General features: G+C 40.9%; 1 protein-coding gene across 3 annotated transcripts; it reads left to right on the forward strand.

Moving 5' to 3' along the window:
* Nucleotides 1-1,138: 1,138 nt before the first annotated feature.
* On the forward strand, nucleotides 1,139-18,285 carry yrk (Yes-related kinase). Of its 3 annotated transcripts, XM_034095127.2 has the most exons (14): nucleotides 1,139-1,348; nucleotides 7,869-7,912; nucleotides 9,290-9,541; nucleotides 10,426-10,528; nucleotides 10,860-10,958; nucleotides 11,145-11,248; nucleotides 11,627-11,776; nucleotides 12,467-12,631; nucleotides 13,192-13,347; nucleotides 13,910-14,089; nucleotides 15,059-15,135; nucleotides 15,414-15,567; nucleotides 15,752-15,883; nucleotides 16,694-18,285. In XM_034095127.2, the coding sequence occupies exons 3-14, from the start codon at nucleotides 9,313-9,315 to the stop codon at nucleotides 16,900-16,902; spliced, it is 1,758 nt and encodes a 585-aa protein (XP_033951018.1). In that variant the 5' UTR covers nucleotides 1,139-1,348; nucleotides 7,869-7,912; nucleotides 9,290-9,312; the 3' UTR covers nucleotides 16,903-18,285. The 3 variants fall into 3 exon arrangements, with proteins under 3 accessions (XP_033951018.1, XP_033951017.1, XP_033951016.1); XM_034095126.2 differs by lacking the exon at nucleotides 12,467-12,631 and having other exon boundaries at nucleotides 1,149-1,348; XM_034095125.2 differs by lacking the exon at nucleotides 13,192-13,347 and having other exon boundaries at nucleotides 1,160-1,348.
* The last annotated feature ends 134 nt before the right edge of the window (nucleotides 18,286-18,419 follow it).

Genomic DNA, 18,419 nt, shown 5'->3' on the forward strand with positions numbered 1-18,419 from the left:
AGTGTTAACATTTTGATGCTGCTTTGCGACTGATATTTAAAAATTGTTACTTATTTTGCACTGAAATCTATCAGGTTTTGTTTCCGTCTTTGAGCCTCAAGTGTTGTTGTGAATATCTTGCACATATTTCTGTCAGACAAAGACATATCTACAAGCTACTTGCCAGGTCGAATTAGGTCTGGTATAACTAAATTATCTTCATGATTCTACTGTTTGAAATATCTGTTCAAGCTAATAATGATCATACAGACTACTCATGCCTCAGTCCTCTCCGTCTGCAGCACACGCAGGCTGAAATCAAAACAGACAAATAACTTGTATTTTTATGTACAATAAAAAGTGACTTTGTTATCAAAATGAAAATGACTGTTGTGTCTGGACATAATTTTCTGCCAAGAACAATTCAACAAAGCAAATACTCTCCGTCTCTTTGTATTCTGATTTGACAAGCCCTTCACTGTGCATGTGTTGCAGCAGGAGTTGCGTTATCTCACCATAAGATGGAGACAAAGACTCAGAGAAATGTGAAAGGTCACCACAGTTAACTTTGCCAAGTCATTCTTCAAGATAGTTTGTAAAAGTGAGACAGACAATAGATATGTCCTTTTTCTTGAGTTGAGGTTCAATGTAATATACAAAGTCATATCAGTGTGAGACATGCTGGTAAAGCACACACAAGGGAATAGTCACTCTTGTACGTGGATATCACACATTTTGTTTAGTCTTCCTGTAGTTCACACTATTGAGTGCTTGTGTCGCCTCTCACCCTGCCTGTCAGTCAAACATCAAGAGTGAAAATACCCAGACTGCATCATCACCAGCTACTGCCGGGTTTCAGGGACTACATGCTACAAGTAGCCTACTTCCACAATAACTTTCTGTTTTTTTAGCGTCATTAATGCAAACTCTTTATCAGAGTAATCTAATTCAACTTCCTCTTCTTTGCGTGTTCTGCAAGGGTACCTGACAGCAGTCAACATTATTGTGAAAGGTCGTTTCAGGTTTGATCTTAAACGGCAATGTCCTTATATTTTGAAGGAGAATAAGTATATATAATTGAATAGGTTGTACATGGGCGTTTCCATAATTTCTCAAAGGAAAAATAACAGTTAAAGTTATAATTTATTTGAAACATCAGTGAGTAGGTCTTGTACTGTCCACTACACGCGCTTTCCTCTGGGGTGGACTTCGTCGCGCGCTTGAAGTCCGCTCCCAAAGCCTTCCGGACGAGGCGCGCGCACACTTCTTTTTCACTTGCTCGCGGCTTTTCACCCTGCTAGACACCGGACACCACTAACTCACATCGGGACGCCAGGATTCCCCGGAATAAAGACCTTTTTTTCGTCAGGTATGTCTCCTTTAATTATAATGTCTGAAATGGTAATATATACATATCAGTCTAACAGTCGTATAATTAGAAAACCTTTGCTTTGATGTCTTAATGCTTTACCAGCAAATAGTGGGAATTCCACAAATCTTGGTACATAGTTATGTAGTTTTCCATAATAACCTGTCAAATGGATTTTATTTTTATTTTTAACTGTTATCTTCTGTATGAGTGGAGGAAGTTGGTTCACACCTCAGTGAAAGAGACTGTAAATGTAACTAAGGTGGGTATAAGGTCACTGAATGACCACAGAACTTACAAAGATTCTTTTCAGCAGTCCACCACCCAAGGGCCCTCTATACTCTTCTTTTTTAGACAGAAATCTGCTGACAGTTTACAGTGTTTTTAAAAATTGTGTAACATGTAAACTGTGAGATAAAAGGAAGTTTGGGTATTTTGCTTGTGAAAAGTTAATGCAGTGCGGCAACCAGTACTTCCACTCTTCATACTGGACGGATACCACACAGGGGGATATTTAGAAATCAAACAGCCAACATTGCAATATTGAAAGAGTGGAACTTACCCAAGTTAAGTCAATGTCAGTGCTTTTTTTCAAGTGGAATATGACTATTTAAACAAATCTAGGTAACTAGTGATAGGCAAGGATGATCCATTATAAGGTTATAATAAGTTTATAGAACATTGATGAATTGAAAGGGTCAAATATATATCAGGTTGTGGCTGACGGCATCATCCAGATCAACTGGGTGGTTTTTGTTTGTAATTGTACTGAAGGCTGTCTATCAGACTTTGTTGAATTTGCTCTAGTGGCAGAATATTCCTTTAGTGAATACCGGAAGCCACCTTGAGGAAAAGGCAAGGCTGGATGTTTCCTGAACATGTCCCTCTATCTGAGGTGTTTCCGTGGCATTAGAGCAGTCAGGTTGTTAGTTTCTTCTTCACCATGGCCTGCAGGGAGGTTTGCATACCCACTCCACCTTCCTCAAAGTCATCAACATCAATCTTTGTTTCACTACTGATTTCATGGCGGCTTGTCTGTGTGAAGCATTTGTCGTGGAATGTTGACGGTCGGATTGGGAAAAACGCGATTAGGCGGTCCAAGGCCGGACTTCATCACTTCCTGTTTCTTTACGAGGTCAGTTCCTGTCTTTAGCCTCAAGGCCAGGAAGGAAGGGAGTGTGGAGTTGTTTTTAGTTAGGGGGGTTAACATCGTCACACACATTTCCCACCAAGCAGCTGAGGACAGTAATTGTGCTCGATGAGTTTTCTGATAGACAGGGTTGGATAGAGGCTGAATCTGTCATTTCAGACAGACTTTCCCATCAGCCACTGGTGCAACCTGAGGAAGGCTCTTCTTCCTTTTGCACCCATATAAGCGAGCCCAATGTTAAAATGCTTAGAAAAACAAACGCAATAACTTTATTAATTTAGGCCTTCCAACAAGCCACCTCTGTATCTGGAGGATATGGTGACTTCATGTGGAAACAGGACGTCCCAATGGCTGAGACACCTTTATTTTCCATTGCCCCCCCCATCCAGTTTTTGTCCCGTTCTTTTCTTTGTGTGTGTGTGTGTATTCTATGTGTGTTGTGCGTTCGGTGACAGCTTGCTTCCCATTGTCCTATCATTCCTGCTCCACTCACCCTCTGCATCCTGTGAGGCTTCCTGCTAGTGAGGCAGAGAGTAGAAAAAAGAAAGGTAAGAGAAGACATGGTGAAATAAGAAAAGGGAAGGATTGGACAAAGTCTGGCAAGACCTTGTGTAAAAGTACAGTAAACTAAACAGATTTGAACAATCCTATCTCTGAATTCAGAGACACACACACACACACACACACACACACACACACACACACACACACACACACACACACACACACACACACACACACACACACACACACACACACACACACACACACACACACACACACACACACACACACACACACACACACACTGAATTCAGAGAAACACACACACACACACACACACACACACACACACACACACACACACACACACACACACACAGACACTCTGAATTCAGAGAGAAACACACACACACACACACACACACACACACACACACACACACACACACACACACACACACACACACACACACACACACACACACACTCTGAATTCCCCGCTGGGAGAAGCTTATCTGCAGTCCACTGTGCAGGAAAGGGTGTGTCATTTGGATTTGGGTGTTTGCGAGTGTAACGATGGAGGGTGATGTTATTGTGATTTTTATACGAGTGCACTATATATGCATGTTAATGATTTAGAGGTGATTTGCTTCCTTATATTGTTGTGGAGTACAACAATTGCAGTAAACTTTAAAGCAGTTATGGAAAGAAACTAAGTATACATTAGCTGTACTTATGAATGTATAATTTAAGAGGGCGCTCCTGTTCTTTTTACTCCATTACTTTTATTTTAAACGCATGTATTTGCTGCTTTTGAGATTATTCTTCGCATCATATAATGGCCCAATTATATAAACACTTAAAGCAGCCATCTCACATTCTGATTTTAAGTACACTTTGCTGATAATACTTCTAGAGTGAAACCCTTTTGAACATAGGATTTTTGTGATGGAGAGCCGTTTTACTACTTTTTGAAAAAGCATTAAGGGGAGATACTCCAAATACAAACCACAGCTGTGCATATCGTTTCAGGTTGTGAGGTTTCTGACTCCAACCCAATACATAAAAGGTACATTTAATTTGAAGTAGTACTCACAGCATACTGTTAAAAATTCCGCAGTGACAACTCAAAAAACCCCGATCTTACCAAAGACAGTTTTCTTACGGTCAACCTTTTTGAGCAAAAGAGAAGTTTGTGAATTATTTTTGAATGATATATCCAAAACAAGTAAACCTTTTTCTAACTATTTGATCATCTCGGTGTTGTTAGAAACCTAGATGAACAGGGTTCTAACGACACCTCAGAAAGTGTCAATGACATATTAATAATTAATTAATAATGATCAAGTAAACCTGATGCTCTGAAAAGGCGTGTTGCTGCATATCACAAAGTGAAACCGCACTTCTCCCCACCAGAGGAAACGGCTTCTGTTTTCTCATGATGTATTCTGGCCTGCTGCTATAAAAGAGTTAGCAACCAGTCAGTGATGTGAAACAGTGTTTTGAAACTTCAGACTAATTGAATACCGGTATCTCTCTTAAATGAGTATGATTTGAAAGGTGTTTATTTTTGGGGTGTACATTCGGCAAGATGCAAGCATTAATGGCCGTTGTATCATTAATAAATAATGATAGTGCTATTTGTATTGTTTTCTAGTTTGGAGAAGCAGCAAATGGCTCAACAATATGTGTGCATTACTGAGGAACGGTGATCAGTTTGTTCATTGTATTTATTTCCCTTATGTATGTATGCATGGATATCGCCTGCTCTCATAACTCACATTTAAAATTACATATGTTTGTCTTGCAAACTGTGTCTAAAGGTTGTTGGTTGGTTTCAATCTGCAAAGAGGAACTCGCACTGTTCTTAAATTACTTTAGTGTCATTTCAGTACACGCGCTAATTGATCATGCAACCCCAAAGTGACAGACAGACAGACACACTGCTGTAGCAACTTGAAGTGTGTGGCTGATTGGAAGGGAAACCCAGATCGTTATCATAGACTTGTTGATGTGGAGACTCTCCTCCATGGCAGGTTATAAACCAGTTGGGTGCACAGTAGCACATATTCCTGTCCATGCTTGATTGGTGAAGCCTTCGTCCAGTTGGCCGTGTTCCCGGGTGTGTGTGTGACTTTGTGTATAAACACTCGGGTCAACTGAACGATCAGCTGCTAGTTCAGCTTCACTCTGCAGAGAGGAAGACAAACATTTGATCAACAGGAACCCAACGGAGAACAATGACTGTACGGCCTTCAGCAAACAGTAATGTGTTTGTGTGGGTTTGTGCGTCTACCAGTGCAAGGAAGGACACTTGAAATTGTAAAAGGTTCCAGATTGCTAGTTCCCCTGTTTAATTTAAAAGTAATGTTACCTTTTCCCTGGTTCATCAAAGTGACGTAAGGGTTCCTTTTGATGACTTTGTTTTAAACTGGGCCAAGAAGCTAAAAAGTCCTAAAACAACATAGAACCAGGCAGTAAAGACATCACAACAGCATTTAAAACAGATTCATTTCAGACTTTTATTAGAAATCCTTCAATATACATCGACGATTGGACCAGAGAAACACTGAATGATCTACATACAGAATTTTACCAAAAGATGATGTATTCAGACCCCTTCACATGAATCACCAAAACCCGTGACTTTGATCATTATCAAATTCATGTTGTAATTTAATTATGTAACTCCATGTTATGCAGCTGATCCTTTCTGTGGTCACCAGCTTATTTTAGAGAAGCAGAAGATGAAGAGACGACAGAGAAGGCAGAGATGAAGATAAAAGGCACTTTTCTATTTTAAAAACTCATCAAAGTGAAGAAAGTCAGCAGCTTCGGTCCAGTGGAGGAGAGTAGAGGGAGAGCGAGAGAGAGTTGGAGGGGTTGGGGGAGAGAAAAACAGCTCACAAAAAAAAGGTGTGTGTGTCCTCAGTTTCCAGGAAAAAGGGGGAGCGATCAGAAGGGTGGACAGGAAACTCTAACAGGGCTTACTTCCTGTAGTTCTCCTGATGGCCGACCTGATAGTGAATCAGTGTGCGTGCGTGCGTGCTTGTGTAACATTTTTGCATATTTTGCTTCGGCCGTTCCTTGATGTTGCCCATAATAGCCGTTGTTGGTTTTAAGACTGAGAGGAGTTTCAGGGGGATTTGTGGATGGGATCAACCTGTCGCTGTTCAGAGCTCTGCTGTTTTTTTAATGAAAGTGAATTACTCATGTTTTTTTGTCGCTCCCTGCCATAACCTTTATTGTTCTTCCTCTGTGAGACTTCCCTCACATTCCTCAGGAGGGGGGGGGGGGGGGGTGGTGGTGCTGGAGTTTAGTCAGATTGAAAGGTTGCCAGTTTGAATCCCAGGGCCACTCAGCTGCCAGATTATTGATTATAACACTAATGCAGTCAAATACAACAAGCCTGCAATACATTCTATCTGCATTAAAGGTGGGGTAGGTAATTTTGGAGAAACCAGCTCGAGTGCGCTAGAATTTGAAAATACACAGCAGGAAAAAATCTGCCACTTCCTTACAGAGCCCCTCCTCCAACACACACGAGCGCGCGCATGACCAATGAGGGCACGAGATAAATTTGTGCACAGATGGAAGAGTGACAGGCAGGTAGGCCATCCAGTTATTTTAGCCGGCCGGCTCAGATGATTGGTCGTGCTTTTTACAGCGCTACAGCTTCCACAGATTTATTTGAGATATAGTCAGTTCGGAGGCTCCTGTGTGTGCTGTTGGATTGCAATAGACAGACAGAGAGATGTTTCTAACATCAGTTACAATGAATTATTAAACATTAGAAACTATAACCTCAGAAGAAACCATAAAGTTTAATCTGCGGGTGCAATTTAAAATCATTCACAGTATTGGTGAATCTGCCAATCATTTTAATGCCTACACAAACATGTGAAATATGCTAATCACAATTTCCTTCCAGAAATCTTATCTTGTTCAACCAGCTGTCCAAAACCTAAATACCTACTATAGAATAAGAACTTTTAATATATAATATATTTTGCTTGCATATTCTGATTCTCTCAAACAGTTAAAAAAAGAAGAACATTATGACATTCTTGACTGTGGGATTTATTGCAGGGCTGTTTCATCGACTGTGTTAAACAGACTTAAACCGCATGGTAATAAGGGAGTTTTTGGGGTCATTTATTTGCAGCTGGTCAGAGTTGGGCATGATTTCCTGTTTGTGTATGCTAGGCCTTCTGGCTCTTTCTGTAGATCCATTTGTACTGTACGAGTGGTTTCAGCATTCTCATCTAACTCTTGGATGAAAAAAGAGTATTACCTAGTTTAAGGTATCAAACCTTTGCTGTGAGCTAGTAATAAACAGTTGACTGGCAGTACGCATGTTTGTTTCCTGAGGAACAATGCCAAACGTTTTACAGTCTTGTACGCTCTCCTTAATGCTGAATTGTCAGCAAGCTCTTTCTATGCAAAGATGTTCACCCAAAACTGGAAGTCAGGATTGCGTACATGTGTGCACATCTACCGGATGATCTTTATGAAACACATCAGTCTAATGATGACATTCACAGGTCTGTTTCACCACAAACAAACGCACACGCACACACGCACGCACGCACGCACACATGCACGTTCATGTACACAGAGCTGTTGACCAGAGTACCCCTTCACGAAACTGCAAAAAGGGAAGTGGCTTACCTCCACATCTCTCTTTGCTTATTTCAAGCTGTCTCTCTGTCAGTTTTCTTTGTAGCTGTCTCTGTCTCTGTTTCTCTCTTCACACACATCTCTTTATTCACGCTTTAACGCTCTTGAGCATTTCTCTCAGATTCTCAAAAACCTTCTCTCTCATTCAGCCTCTTGTCCCTCACCACTTCCCTCTTTTTTTCCCAGTGGCGATGGTGATTGACAGATGATCTGATAGAGGACAACATCAGGTGAGAAAAAAAAGTTGACTTCTCCTTCCGGCCTTACCTCCAACCTCCACTTCTTCCTCCTCCCGCTTGAGGGAAGTAGTTTGTTACTTCTCTCTTAACACTTCTCTTAAGTTAATTGACCACCTGCATGTTGTTGATGTGTGATACTTTCACTTTCTGTCAGTCTGTGTTTGAAGTCTAGACGGGAACTAGTAAAGATGATAAGTTCACAATGTTTTCGTTTTTTAATATTTACATTTTCAATCCTCTCATAATCCTGATTCTTTTATTTTGTTAAGATGTGGTTGTCATGATATCTTAAGTCGTTGAATCATTATTGTACTAAAGGGGAGACACCATTTTAAACATTATTTCAGCTTACTTGTTACAAGGAGTGCTGCTCAGCCTGAAGTTGTATATTCAGTTGTTATTTCTTCTGTGACTAAAGGAGATTTCCAATATGTAAAGAAATGAATACCCCATAGGAGCTAAACCTTCAGTGACCTGGCTGACGCGCTGCACCGTGTGGATAAGAAACTGTATGTTTTGTTGCCTCAATGAAGAATCAACAGGCTTGTCTTCGGTTGCAGCATAATACAATCTGTTTATTTTCTTCTCGTAGCATACGTCATAAGTCCATACCCATTCATATTCCATTAATTTAACAAATCGAACAGTACCTACAAAACACTGGCACACAGAAGTCAAAAACAATATGCTCTTCCGGGGTCAAACACGGCCAATGATGTGATACGACACACCCTAAATACCTGTACCCTAGGTGATAGGACAGCGACACACGTTGGCACACATAGTAAATAACACACCATCGTCTCTGACACCTGTCATCAGGGTTACTGCGGCTTGGGATTGTGATTTGACAGAAAGATGTTGTTTTGAACTGGAAATATGGGTTTTGAAAAGTGGTCAGGTTAAAGATATTATTTGGTTGCATTATGGGAAATGTAGGATCCGGTGTTTCTGGAGAGTAACTCATGCGTAGTATTATTTTACACGGGTTAAATTGTTTTTATTCTAAATAAACCTTAGGGTGTTATCTCTGAAAACAGAACATATTGTTACTTAAGATTATTATATTAAGGTAAAATAAGATAAGAGAAACTAAATTTATATATATTGGCAAAACAAATATGGTACAAAAATATAGTGCAATAATATATATATATATATATATATATATATATATATATATATATAAAAAACAAATTTCAAGTGCAATAAACAACAGTAAAATAAGTTGAATTCTCCCTGTAGATGTATATTTATAAAGAATTTGCTATAACAAACAGCCTACAACACCAGGCAGCAATTAATACAATAATACATTTACATAGAAATAGTTGTGGAGTGTTTGTTTAACTCTGCTTGCTTTCGCAGACGCTGTCTCCGTGCTGGTTATTATGGGGTGTGCCTGTTGCAAGCAGAAAAAGGCGGCCAAAGCAGTAGCATCAGGAGTGGATGCTACAGATCTGTCTCCTAGCAACGCAGATGGAGTCTTGTCCGCGGCCTTGACTCAGGGCCGTTACTGTCCCGACCCGACGCAGACCATCCCCGACTTCAACAAGGGCTTCTCCTCCAGCGCCATCTTCCCCAGCACCAACGCACACCTGCGGCCTGGAGGCGTCACAAGTAGGGCGGTCTAACGGTTTTATCGTGTTAGCTAGAATTAGGAAGGTGAAAATAGCTATATTACCAAGTACAGGGTGCCATAAATGTATAGTAGAGCAACCAAGTGCTTCAGCAGTTACAGATATTCAACTCGGTACATGTGCTGCCAGCTCTACCAACTGAGCTATACGGCAGCCCATTTAACATTTGTAACTATTAAAAACAAGAGAAACCGTGATCATATCATCGTCATTAGAGGGTTGTTCACTTCTGTCTTTAAAGCAACGTCTTTAATCAATGCTCACAAGCCAATATGTAAATGGAGAGAGTCATTGGAGCTTTAATTGTTTCTCCTGTTTATACTGGCCCTGAGTCTGGCACATATTTATCCAAGAAACAAAAACCCATAGTGCTTGTTTGTGGAAAAAATGCATTTTAAAATTCAATCAGCTAATATGAAGCTTCTATTAAGTTACAATCTTTTTTTATTTACTGATATGCGGCAAAATCCGATCATCATCTTTTTCAGCCTCTTTTAATGTTGACTGAGTGACATTCCTCCGTCAGGCTGTTAGCAAAAAAAATGCATCTAGAGTTACACTTCAAAAGAGTACAATATATTTAAAAAAATACGTTTTAACAAGGCAAAACATTTTTGACGGATGGATGACATGAGTGGGTATTGTGATATTGACAGTAATCTTGAATAAATGAAACATATATGTATGTATTCCATGAAGGTATTTCTTCACAGTGAGTGTTGACGAGAGGAAATGTTAATAAGTATCTTAAGGAACCTTCAGCTTATCACTTTAAACATTAAAACCCTAAATTATAGATAGGTAGGAAATGTGTGTATAACAGGAAACTCTTCTCTTGTTGTGGGTTTGTTTGTATGTTTGCAGGTTGTGGAGTCACTCTCTTTATAGCTCTGTATGACTATGACGCTCGCACTGAAGATGACCTCACTTTTCAGAAAGGAGAGAAATTCCAGATCATCAACAACACGTAAGTAAAAACAAACTACCATTTGTTAACAGATGTTGGGGAAAACTCCGACAGGATTGTAATGACACATTGCAAATAAAAACAAGACAAAAGGAATTGGTTGGCAACAAATAAAGGCTAACCTTAGGTTGAAAATAAGGTCAATTATAACTCTCTAAAGGTATGTACATTCTGTTCAATATCCCCTATTAATTCAGGCTTTAGTTTAGAATAGTATGTCATCAGTAATCTCCAGTCTTTCTGAAATATACACAGAATTAATCAACTGAAAAAGAGGTTTGCAGGATTTTGTCCTCATATTTTCTTTCTTGTGTTTCGGGGATGTTTTCAGAGAGGGCGACTGGTGGGAGGCTCGCTCTTTGGACACAGGCAACTCAGGTTACATCCCTTCCAACTACGTAGCTCCTGTCGACTCTATACAGGCAGAAGAGTGAGTACACGCACACGCACACACGTGTACAAACACACACACTAGTGAAAGCTACATCTGCTGCAATATAAGTAGCGACACTTTAAGTTGGAAGATTTCTCTTTGATTGACAAGTAGTGTGAGGTTAGAGGTTAAAGGATGTGAGCTGTTGCGATGCTGACCTGTGTTTTGTTGCCATGGTCACAGGTGGTATTTTGGGAAGATGGGGAGGAAGGATGCGGAGAGACAGCTGCTGGGCCATGGCAACCAGAGGGGGACTTTCCTCATACGAGAGAGCGAGACCACCAAGGGTAAAGATGCCACACGCACGCACGCACACACACACACACACACACACACACACACACACACACACACACACACACACACACACACACACACACACACACACACACACACACACACACACACACACACACACACACACACACACACACACACACACACACACACACACACACACACACACACATACACATACACACACATACACATACACATACACATACACATACACATACACATACACACACACACACAGAGAGAGAGAATATATGATAGCTTTCCATTTTTCTCTCTTTCTATTCTTCACCTCTCCCCCACTTTATGCTTCTTTGTCCGCCTTCGTTAATCACGCTCTACCCCTCTCCTCTCCTCTCTCTCTACAGGTGCTTACTCTCTGTCTATCCGTGACTGGGACGACAACAAAGGAGACCACGTCAAGCATTATAAGATCCGTAAACTAGACAATGGAGGATACTACATCACCACCAGATCACAGTTTGACACGGTGCAGGAGCTGGTCGTACACTACACAGGTAACGCACACAAACACATAAAGCCAAACAACACAATTTGTTTCTTATCTCAAGTGTTTGTGTCGCCAGTTTATGATGCACGTCCATCCTGGCTAGTACTGTCATACTACTATAATTACCAGTGGTTGAAAGTAAGTACTTTTACTGTACGTACAATTTTGAAGTACTTTTCAGTTTAACTGTTCAAATGTGTACTTTCAAATATAAACGATTTTGAACACATGACTTTTACTTGTATTTAACTTCCATGTACTTTATACAGTAAAGGGTTTTAATACTTCTTCCACCACTGTGACCGTTAGCCACTTGTTATGCTTGATTCAGAGTTGTTGTAACAGGCAGGGTTCACACCCTCCACTTCCTCTGCTCTCTGTCTGTGTACATCTGCCCCCTAGTGGCTTTTGTCGATGAAGCCACAGAGAGATTTGGCCACATATCATTTACCTTTTTAAATAGATTTACTGCACTGTCGCTCGTTTCCGTCTTTTATGCGTCTGTACTTGCTGCTCACAATGTTTATGTTTTAGTGTTTCTTGTACACTTTTGTATGATTTACTTGTCAGTTGCATAAGCGGATAAGCAATCTATCTTGTTCTTTTTTTTTACTCTGCATTTGCTGCTTTCTTCCTTGTTTTGTTTCCTTCTTGCTTTACTTTCTGCCTGCTTGTTTGTCTCTCCTGTCTCTCTCAGAGAGAGCGGCAGGCCTGTGCTGCCGTCTGATTGCCAACTGTAAGCGGGGCATGCCTAAGCTGGCCGATTTATCAGTGAAGACCAAGGATATGTGGGAGATTCCCCGTGAATCCCTCCAGCTGATTAAGAAACTGGGCAACGGCCAGTTTGGAGAAGTCTGGATGGGTATGAATGGTGGGACTGTGTTGCAGTGGGGGAGGGTGACAGCAGGAGCACACCTGGATAAAATAAAGTATTAGAAGATCAACAGGTTCATATAACGCATTTAGTTAGTTAGTTGTGTTCAGTCGACAAGAACATTGGTAAACACTTCTGGAGTAAAGACATCCACATTAAAGCCCTGTTTATCTGCGTGTGTCGTTCAGTCTGCCTCAAATACACTCAACACACACACAGTTGAAATATATTTAAAGGTGATGTATTGAATGGAAACTGCCACAATGAAAACCCTAATAATTCTCTGTGTGATAGAAATTGCACAGAAGCAGCAGTTAATACATAAAAAACGTATTTATTCTACATCCAGGTGTGCAGAGTTGTTCCCCTCCTCCCCTGTTGTTGCATGTGCATGTTTCATCATCTCACCTTACCTCTTTGTCACCCCCACCCATCTTTCTTCTATTCCCCCCCATCACTACACCCTTTTTCTACCATTCTTCATTTACACTCTTTCCTTTCACTACATCTTCACCCTCCCTTGCTCCTACCTCCTCCCCCCATAACAGGCTCTAATGACGGGCTGTGTTATTACCTTACCATGCCCTGTAAAAACTCCACCCCTCTCACCATGGGACTCGGGCGGGACGCCTGGGAGGTGACCAGGGATACGCTGTCCATGCAAAGGAAGTTGGGGCAAGGTTGCTTCGGCGACGTTTGGATGGGTGAGGCTTACACCGCCAACCTCTGACGAGAGGGAGAAATGTCTGTCCAGCACTGTCCGTCTCTGTCCTGTAGCTAAGATTATCAGTAATGCTTCACGTCATTTGTGTCAGTGTATGTAGGTAAAGTTGAATGTTTATCCCTATTGCTTGGTATTCCCACGTGATGTATTTCCAATTTTTGTTAAAATTGTCAAACAGTTTCACAAGCAAAATTCAGATGTGTTCACATTTCTGAATTTCTCCTCAAAGCCAGCCAAGCTATGTGCCTGTCCGTGTGCCTCAGGTACTGCTGGTGTTGATGTAAGATGAGAAAACCTCCATCCCTACTTACACCTCTCTGTCTCATGTCATGCATGATCTTAGCACTCATTTGCATGCACTAGCAGTATAACCCTGTTTGTGTTATTGCCTGCATATTGTGTTTTTGTATATGTCCTAGTATACGTAGTGTATATATGTACTGTATATACAGCCATCACATTGTAATTATGCCAGAAAATGGATGTGCATGCCTGCGCAGCATGTCCTTGTGTGTATTAACATATCATTGTCTGTATGCCAGGCATGTGGAACGGCACCACCAAGGTAGCAGTGAAGACTCTGAAGCCGGGGACAATGTCCCCCGAGGCCTTCCTGGAGGAGGCTCAGATCATGAAGAGACTCCGCCACGACAAGCTGGTGCAGCTCTACGCCGTGGTGTCTGAGGAGCCCATCTACATTATCACTGAGTTCATGAGCCAAGGTACCAGGCCGAGTAGACTGTCATGCCTACCAATGTAGATACAGTGTGAATAACTGCTCTATGTTTGAAACCTCGCTGACTCTAAGAAATCAGCTCTTCAGAAATCAGCAGTGTTTTTTTTCCTTAAAGAGGAATATTTGAAAAAATGATGTAATAATTAATGTACAAAAGATGGATGAAGATGAATATAATAAATATACAGGATAATAGAAATAGATAACATTATATCAGTTTTTATATCATTACTTAAATAATAATAATGTAATTTATTTTATTTAAGTGGGTGAAAAAGCAAAACATTTGGTGGAAGGGAGGTACGCTTCAGGCTCACTTCCAAATATCATACTTTTACTTTTAGTTTGTATTACAGCTGCCATTAGAAAGTAGGAACTGCTCCATGCTCTATGCATACAACTGGGACATCATTCTTGGTCCTTGAATCTTATGGCTAGCATGACATTTGAAGTAAAAATGTGATTTGGAACACACTTGTTTATATGCTGTCATGGTGGTTTAGTCAGTGTGATATACTTTCTGCTGCACAGAGGATGATGGGGTAGAATAGCCAGAAAGCCTGGCTTGTAAAATGCAGCAGTAGGACATCCTGGTATTTCTGCCATCCTGTATTGGGATATGCCATATCTTTTTTTGGCATACTAAAGATTAGTATTGGTACTGGAACGCACCCTGGACAATATCCAAATATCAAGGGATTCCCTTTGATCCTCTGACCTTTGACCTGTGTGAAGGTAGCCTGGGCCAGGTAAAACATAGATTCAGCCTTCACAAAAATATTTAGGATTAAAAAGTCTGGATGTTCATGCAGGACAAACACAGATATTTACTAAATAGTGTCACTATGAATTTTCAAAAAAAGATCTTCATATGAATCGGACTATAATACTCATATCTGAGGTACAGGAGGCGTGAAGGACTTCCAGTCATTATGTAACAATCTTTGTTTTTCAGGAAGTTTGTTGGACTTCTTGAAAGACGGAGAGGGTCACAGTCTGAAGCTGCCTCAGCTGGTGGACATGGCTGCACAGGTGAGTTCAACACAGACACACAAAGACAGACTTAAGGACATGTTTTCACTATCTCAATGATCTCTTTTCTCTCTGTCTCTGTCTCTGTGTGTCTGTGTGTGTGTGTGTGTGTGTGTGTGTGTGTGTGTGTGTGTGTGTGTGTGTGTGTGTGTGTGTGTGTGTGTGTGTGTGTGTGTGTGTGTGTGTGTGTGTGTGTGTGTGTGTGTGTGTGTGTGTGTGTGTGTGTGTGTGTGTGTGTGTGTGTGTGTGTGTGTGTGTGTGTGTGTGTGTGTGTGTAGATTGCAGCTGGAATGGCGTACATCGAGAGGATGAACTACATCCATCGTGACCTGCGAGCGGCCAACATCCTCGTTGGAGAAAATCTGGTGTGTAAGATCGCTGACTTCGGCCTGGCTAGGCTCATCGAAGACAACGAGTACACGGCCAGACAAGGTAACTACGTGAGATATTAAGTGTGTGAGTGTGAGAGACAGACAAATGATGAGAGCCACGCTTGCTCGATGATGATGAGTGCGATGATTAAGAGTGTCTGCCTCTCCCTCCGTGCCTATATTTTTATACATAACCTATCCTAATTATATGATTATGCATCTTCACTGTGTTGCCATGGTTTCAGGGGCGAAGTTCCCCATCAAGTGGACGGCTCCTGAAGCGGCGTTGTACGGACGCTTCACCATCAAGTCAGATGTCTGGAGCTTTGGCATCCTGCTGACTGAACTCGTCACAAAGGGACGTGTGCCCTACCCAGGTACTGCTGTTTCTTAAACTCATGGAGCCTTGAAGAAACACAATCAATGTGTTGTGTGAGACTTTTCTATATAGTTTACATTTTTTTTTAAGTAACAACTTTGGCAGTAAACATGCTGTTGCTGTTATACTTTTTCACTTAGTAAATGGGACAAGAACACGTTTTTCTCACATAAACAGGTGATTAAGGTTAAAGAGTGTTTAAAGGTTTACTCGCATTTGTAACCAATACAAACTGCACGACAGCTCTTGTTGAGTGCTTCAAATGTACTATAAAAGTAAATGGTAAGGAAGAGGAGACCTTTTCTTAATCACTTGCAACCCTGCCTTGAAAGAAAGCACACGGGTCATCCTTTTCCCTCACTCAAATGTGACATTAAATAGATGAATACAATCTTAAAAGATAACACTTTTGATCTGGATCATTGCCAGTTTGTTGCCGTTTATATAGTTCAATAAATCCACAAAGTGTTGCAGTAAATAAATTGCAAATAAAGTTTTTCCAGTTTTTTTAAATGATCATCCAAGAACCTAGGTTTGTTTTCTTTTTTAATGTAACCACCTGTAGATGCATCCTAGTTAATTCAAAGATTAAAAATGCACTATGTCATCCTTGAAATGTTTCGTGAGTTACCCTGTGTGAATAACACCATTACTATTTCGATATGTTTTACCTTTCCTCCATATCCGATGTATCCAATGTGTGCTTATTATTGTGTTTTATGATTTGTTTTGAATCCAATCCTCCTTCTCTGAACCCTTTTTCCCTATCCTCTTTCCAAACCCCCCCCTCCCTCATCCATCCCTTTAGGCATGAACAACCGTGAGGTGTTGGAGCAGGTGGAGCGGGGCTACAGGATGCCCTGCGCCCCGGGCAGCCCCGCCTCGCTCCATGAACTGATGGTGCAGTGCTGGAGGCGTGAGGCTGACGAGAGGCACACCTTTGAGTACCTGCAGTCCTTCCTGGAGGATTACTTCACGGCCACAGAGCCGCAGTACCAGCCCGGAGACAACCTGTGACCGCACAACGCGCAGGACAGATGTGGAGCAATAAACGGACAAACAGAGAGACAGACGGATGTGGACGTATTACATGCAGATACACTGATATGCCTTTGTTGTATTTGTTCCACACTTATTGTACATGCACACATATTAAGATACATATCATTGCCTTGTTCTATTGTTTTAAAGACAGTTTCCTCCTTTTTGATTATTGATCACTGCAGCTTGAGGAATGATTAGTCAACCACGTTGAAGCTTCGGAGCTCTGCTGATCAGGCCTCACAGTAATGTTGCTTTACTCTGTAACCATGACAACAAGGAACAGAAAGAAGAAGTAGCTGGTTGAGGGGGGGGAGTCGAGTTGGTACATGATGTGTTCAGCTGCCATATATGTGCATTGTGCAGATCCTTCTGATTCCTCTGAAGAAACGTGTAGCAGGGCAACTGTTTGATAAATATATGGATCCGTAAAAGCTGCAACAGGTTTCAGAAAACAGGAAGTGAACCCTGTGACGTGGGACGTACAGCGGCAAAAGATTAGTTAACTAGTCGATTTACGCATCAACAAATGAGTAATTGCCAACCATTTTGCCAATCAAAAAATCGTTATTTTAGACACTGCTGTTTTCAGTCTCTAAAATATGGAGACTGCTTTTCTCAGTTTTACTTCATGTTAAAATGAATATGTTTGGGAGAAACAGTCTACCATTCAGCCTGTCTCACACTCGGCCTGTCTCACACTCGGCCGGTCTCACACTCGGCCGGTCTCACACTCATCATGACATTTAAATACTTCACCTTGGACAGAGACAAATGGGTTGGACATTTTTTACTATTGTGACATTATAATAATCAACAGGTAAAACGAAAGTCTTTACTTGCCGCATTACTGTAAGGTATTTTATGTACACAGACATTTGAGGTTAAATAAAATTCCTCCTCAAACCGTAATCTGACTAATAAATAACAAAGCTTTCGAACTAATCCATGTCAATCTCCTGAAAGAGGGAACTGATTTGCAACTGTGCCTTAAAGTGGTCAAAATATGGATCTGCGTTGCCTTCAATACTATGTTCGTAAAGTCTGAGAGGAGAGGTGGGAAGGACTGCTTTTTGTTTTTCTGATCATATTACAATTTTGTAAGAACTGTCTCTTTTGCTGTTTTAATTTAACGCAGATAGGTCTGTGCATCACAAAGACTTTTATATCTAGTTACCATGTAGTTTTCATCCATTGGGTAGGCAGAATGAAATGTTACACGTAAAGGCAATGATCAATGTCCCTGGACAGACAGGGTTTCAAATATGTTATTTGACAAGAGTGTAACCTTTATGTGATTTTATGAGATGCCCCTGTCATGTTATTGTAATAAAGATCAAATATCTTTTCATGGGTTAATTAATGTCTCTTTTTCTGTGTGTTTTTGGACATTTACGTTTTCTGGTTTGATGCTTCCTCCTTAGATTATGTCAAAGAAAGATGACATCACATTGCAATATACAAAGAGGAATAACACTTTCCTTTGGTCTGCA

This window comes from Pseudochaenichthys georgianus, chromosome 11, assembly GCF_902827115.2.
Source record: "Pseudochaenichthys georgianus chromosome 11, fPseGeo1.2, whole genome shotgun sequence".
Lineage (NCBI taxonomy): Eukaryota > Metazoa > Chordata > Actinopteri > Perciformes > Channichthyidae > Pseudochaenichthys > Pseudochaenichthys georgianus.

Excerpts from the sequence above, each read along its gene's own strand:
- yrk (XM_034095127.2), top strand. The coding sequence starts at position 9,313 with ATGGGGTGTGCCTGTTGCAAGCAGAAAAAGGCGGCCAAAGCAGTAGCA. Across the intron at positions 11,249-11,626 it reads AGAGAGCGAGACCACCAAGG|GTGCTTACTCTCTGTCTATC; the intron begins GTAAAGATGCCA and ends CTCTCTCTACAG. Across the intron at positions 12,632-13,191 it reads GTTTGGAGAAGTCTGGATGG|GCTCTAATGACGGGCTGTGT; the intron begins GTATGAATGGTG and ends CCCCCATAACAG.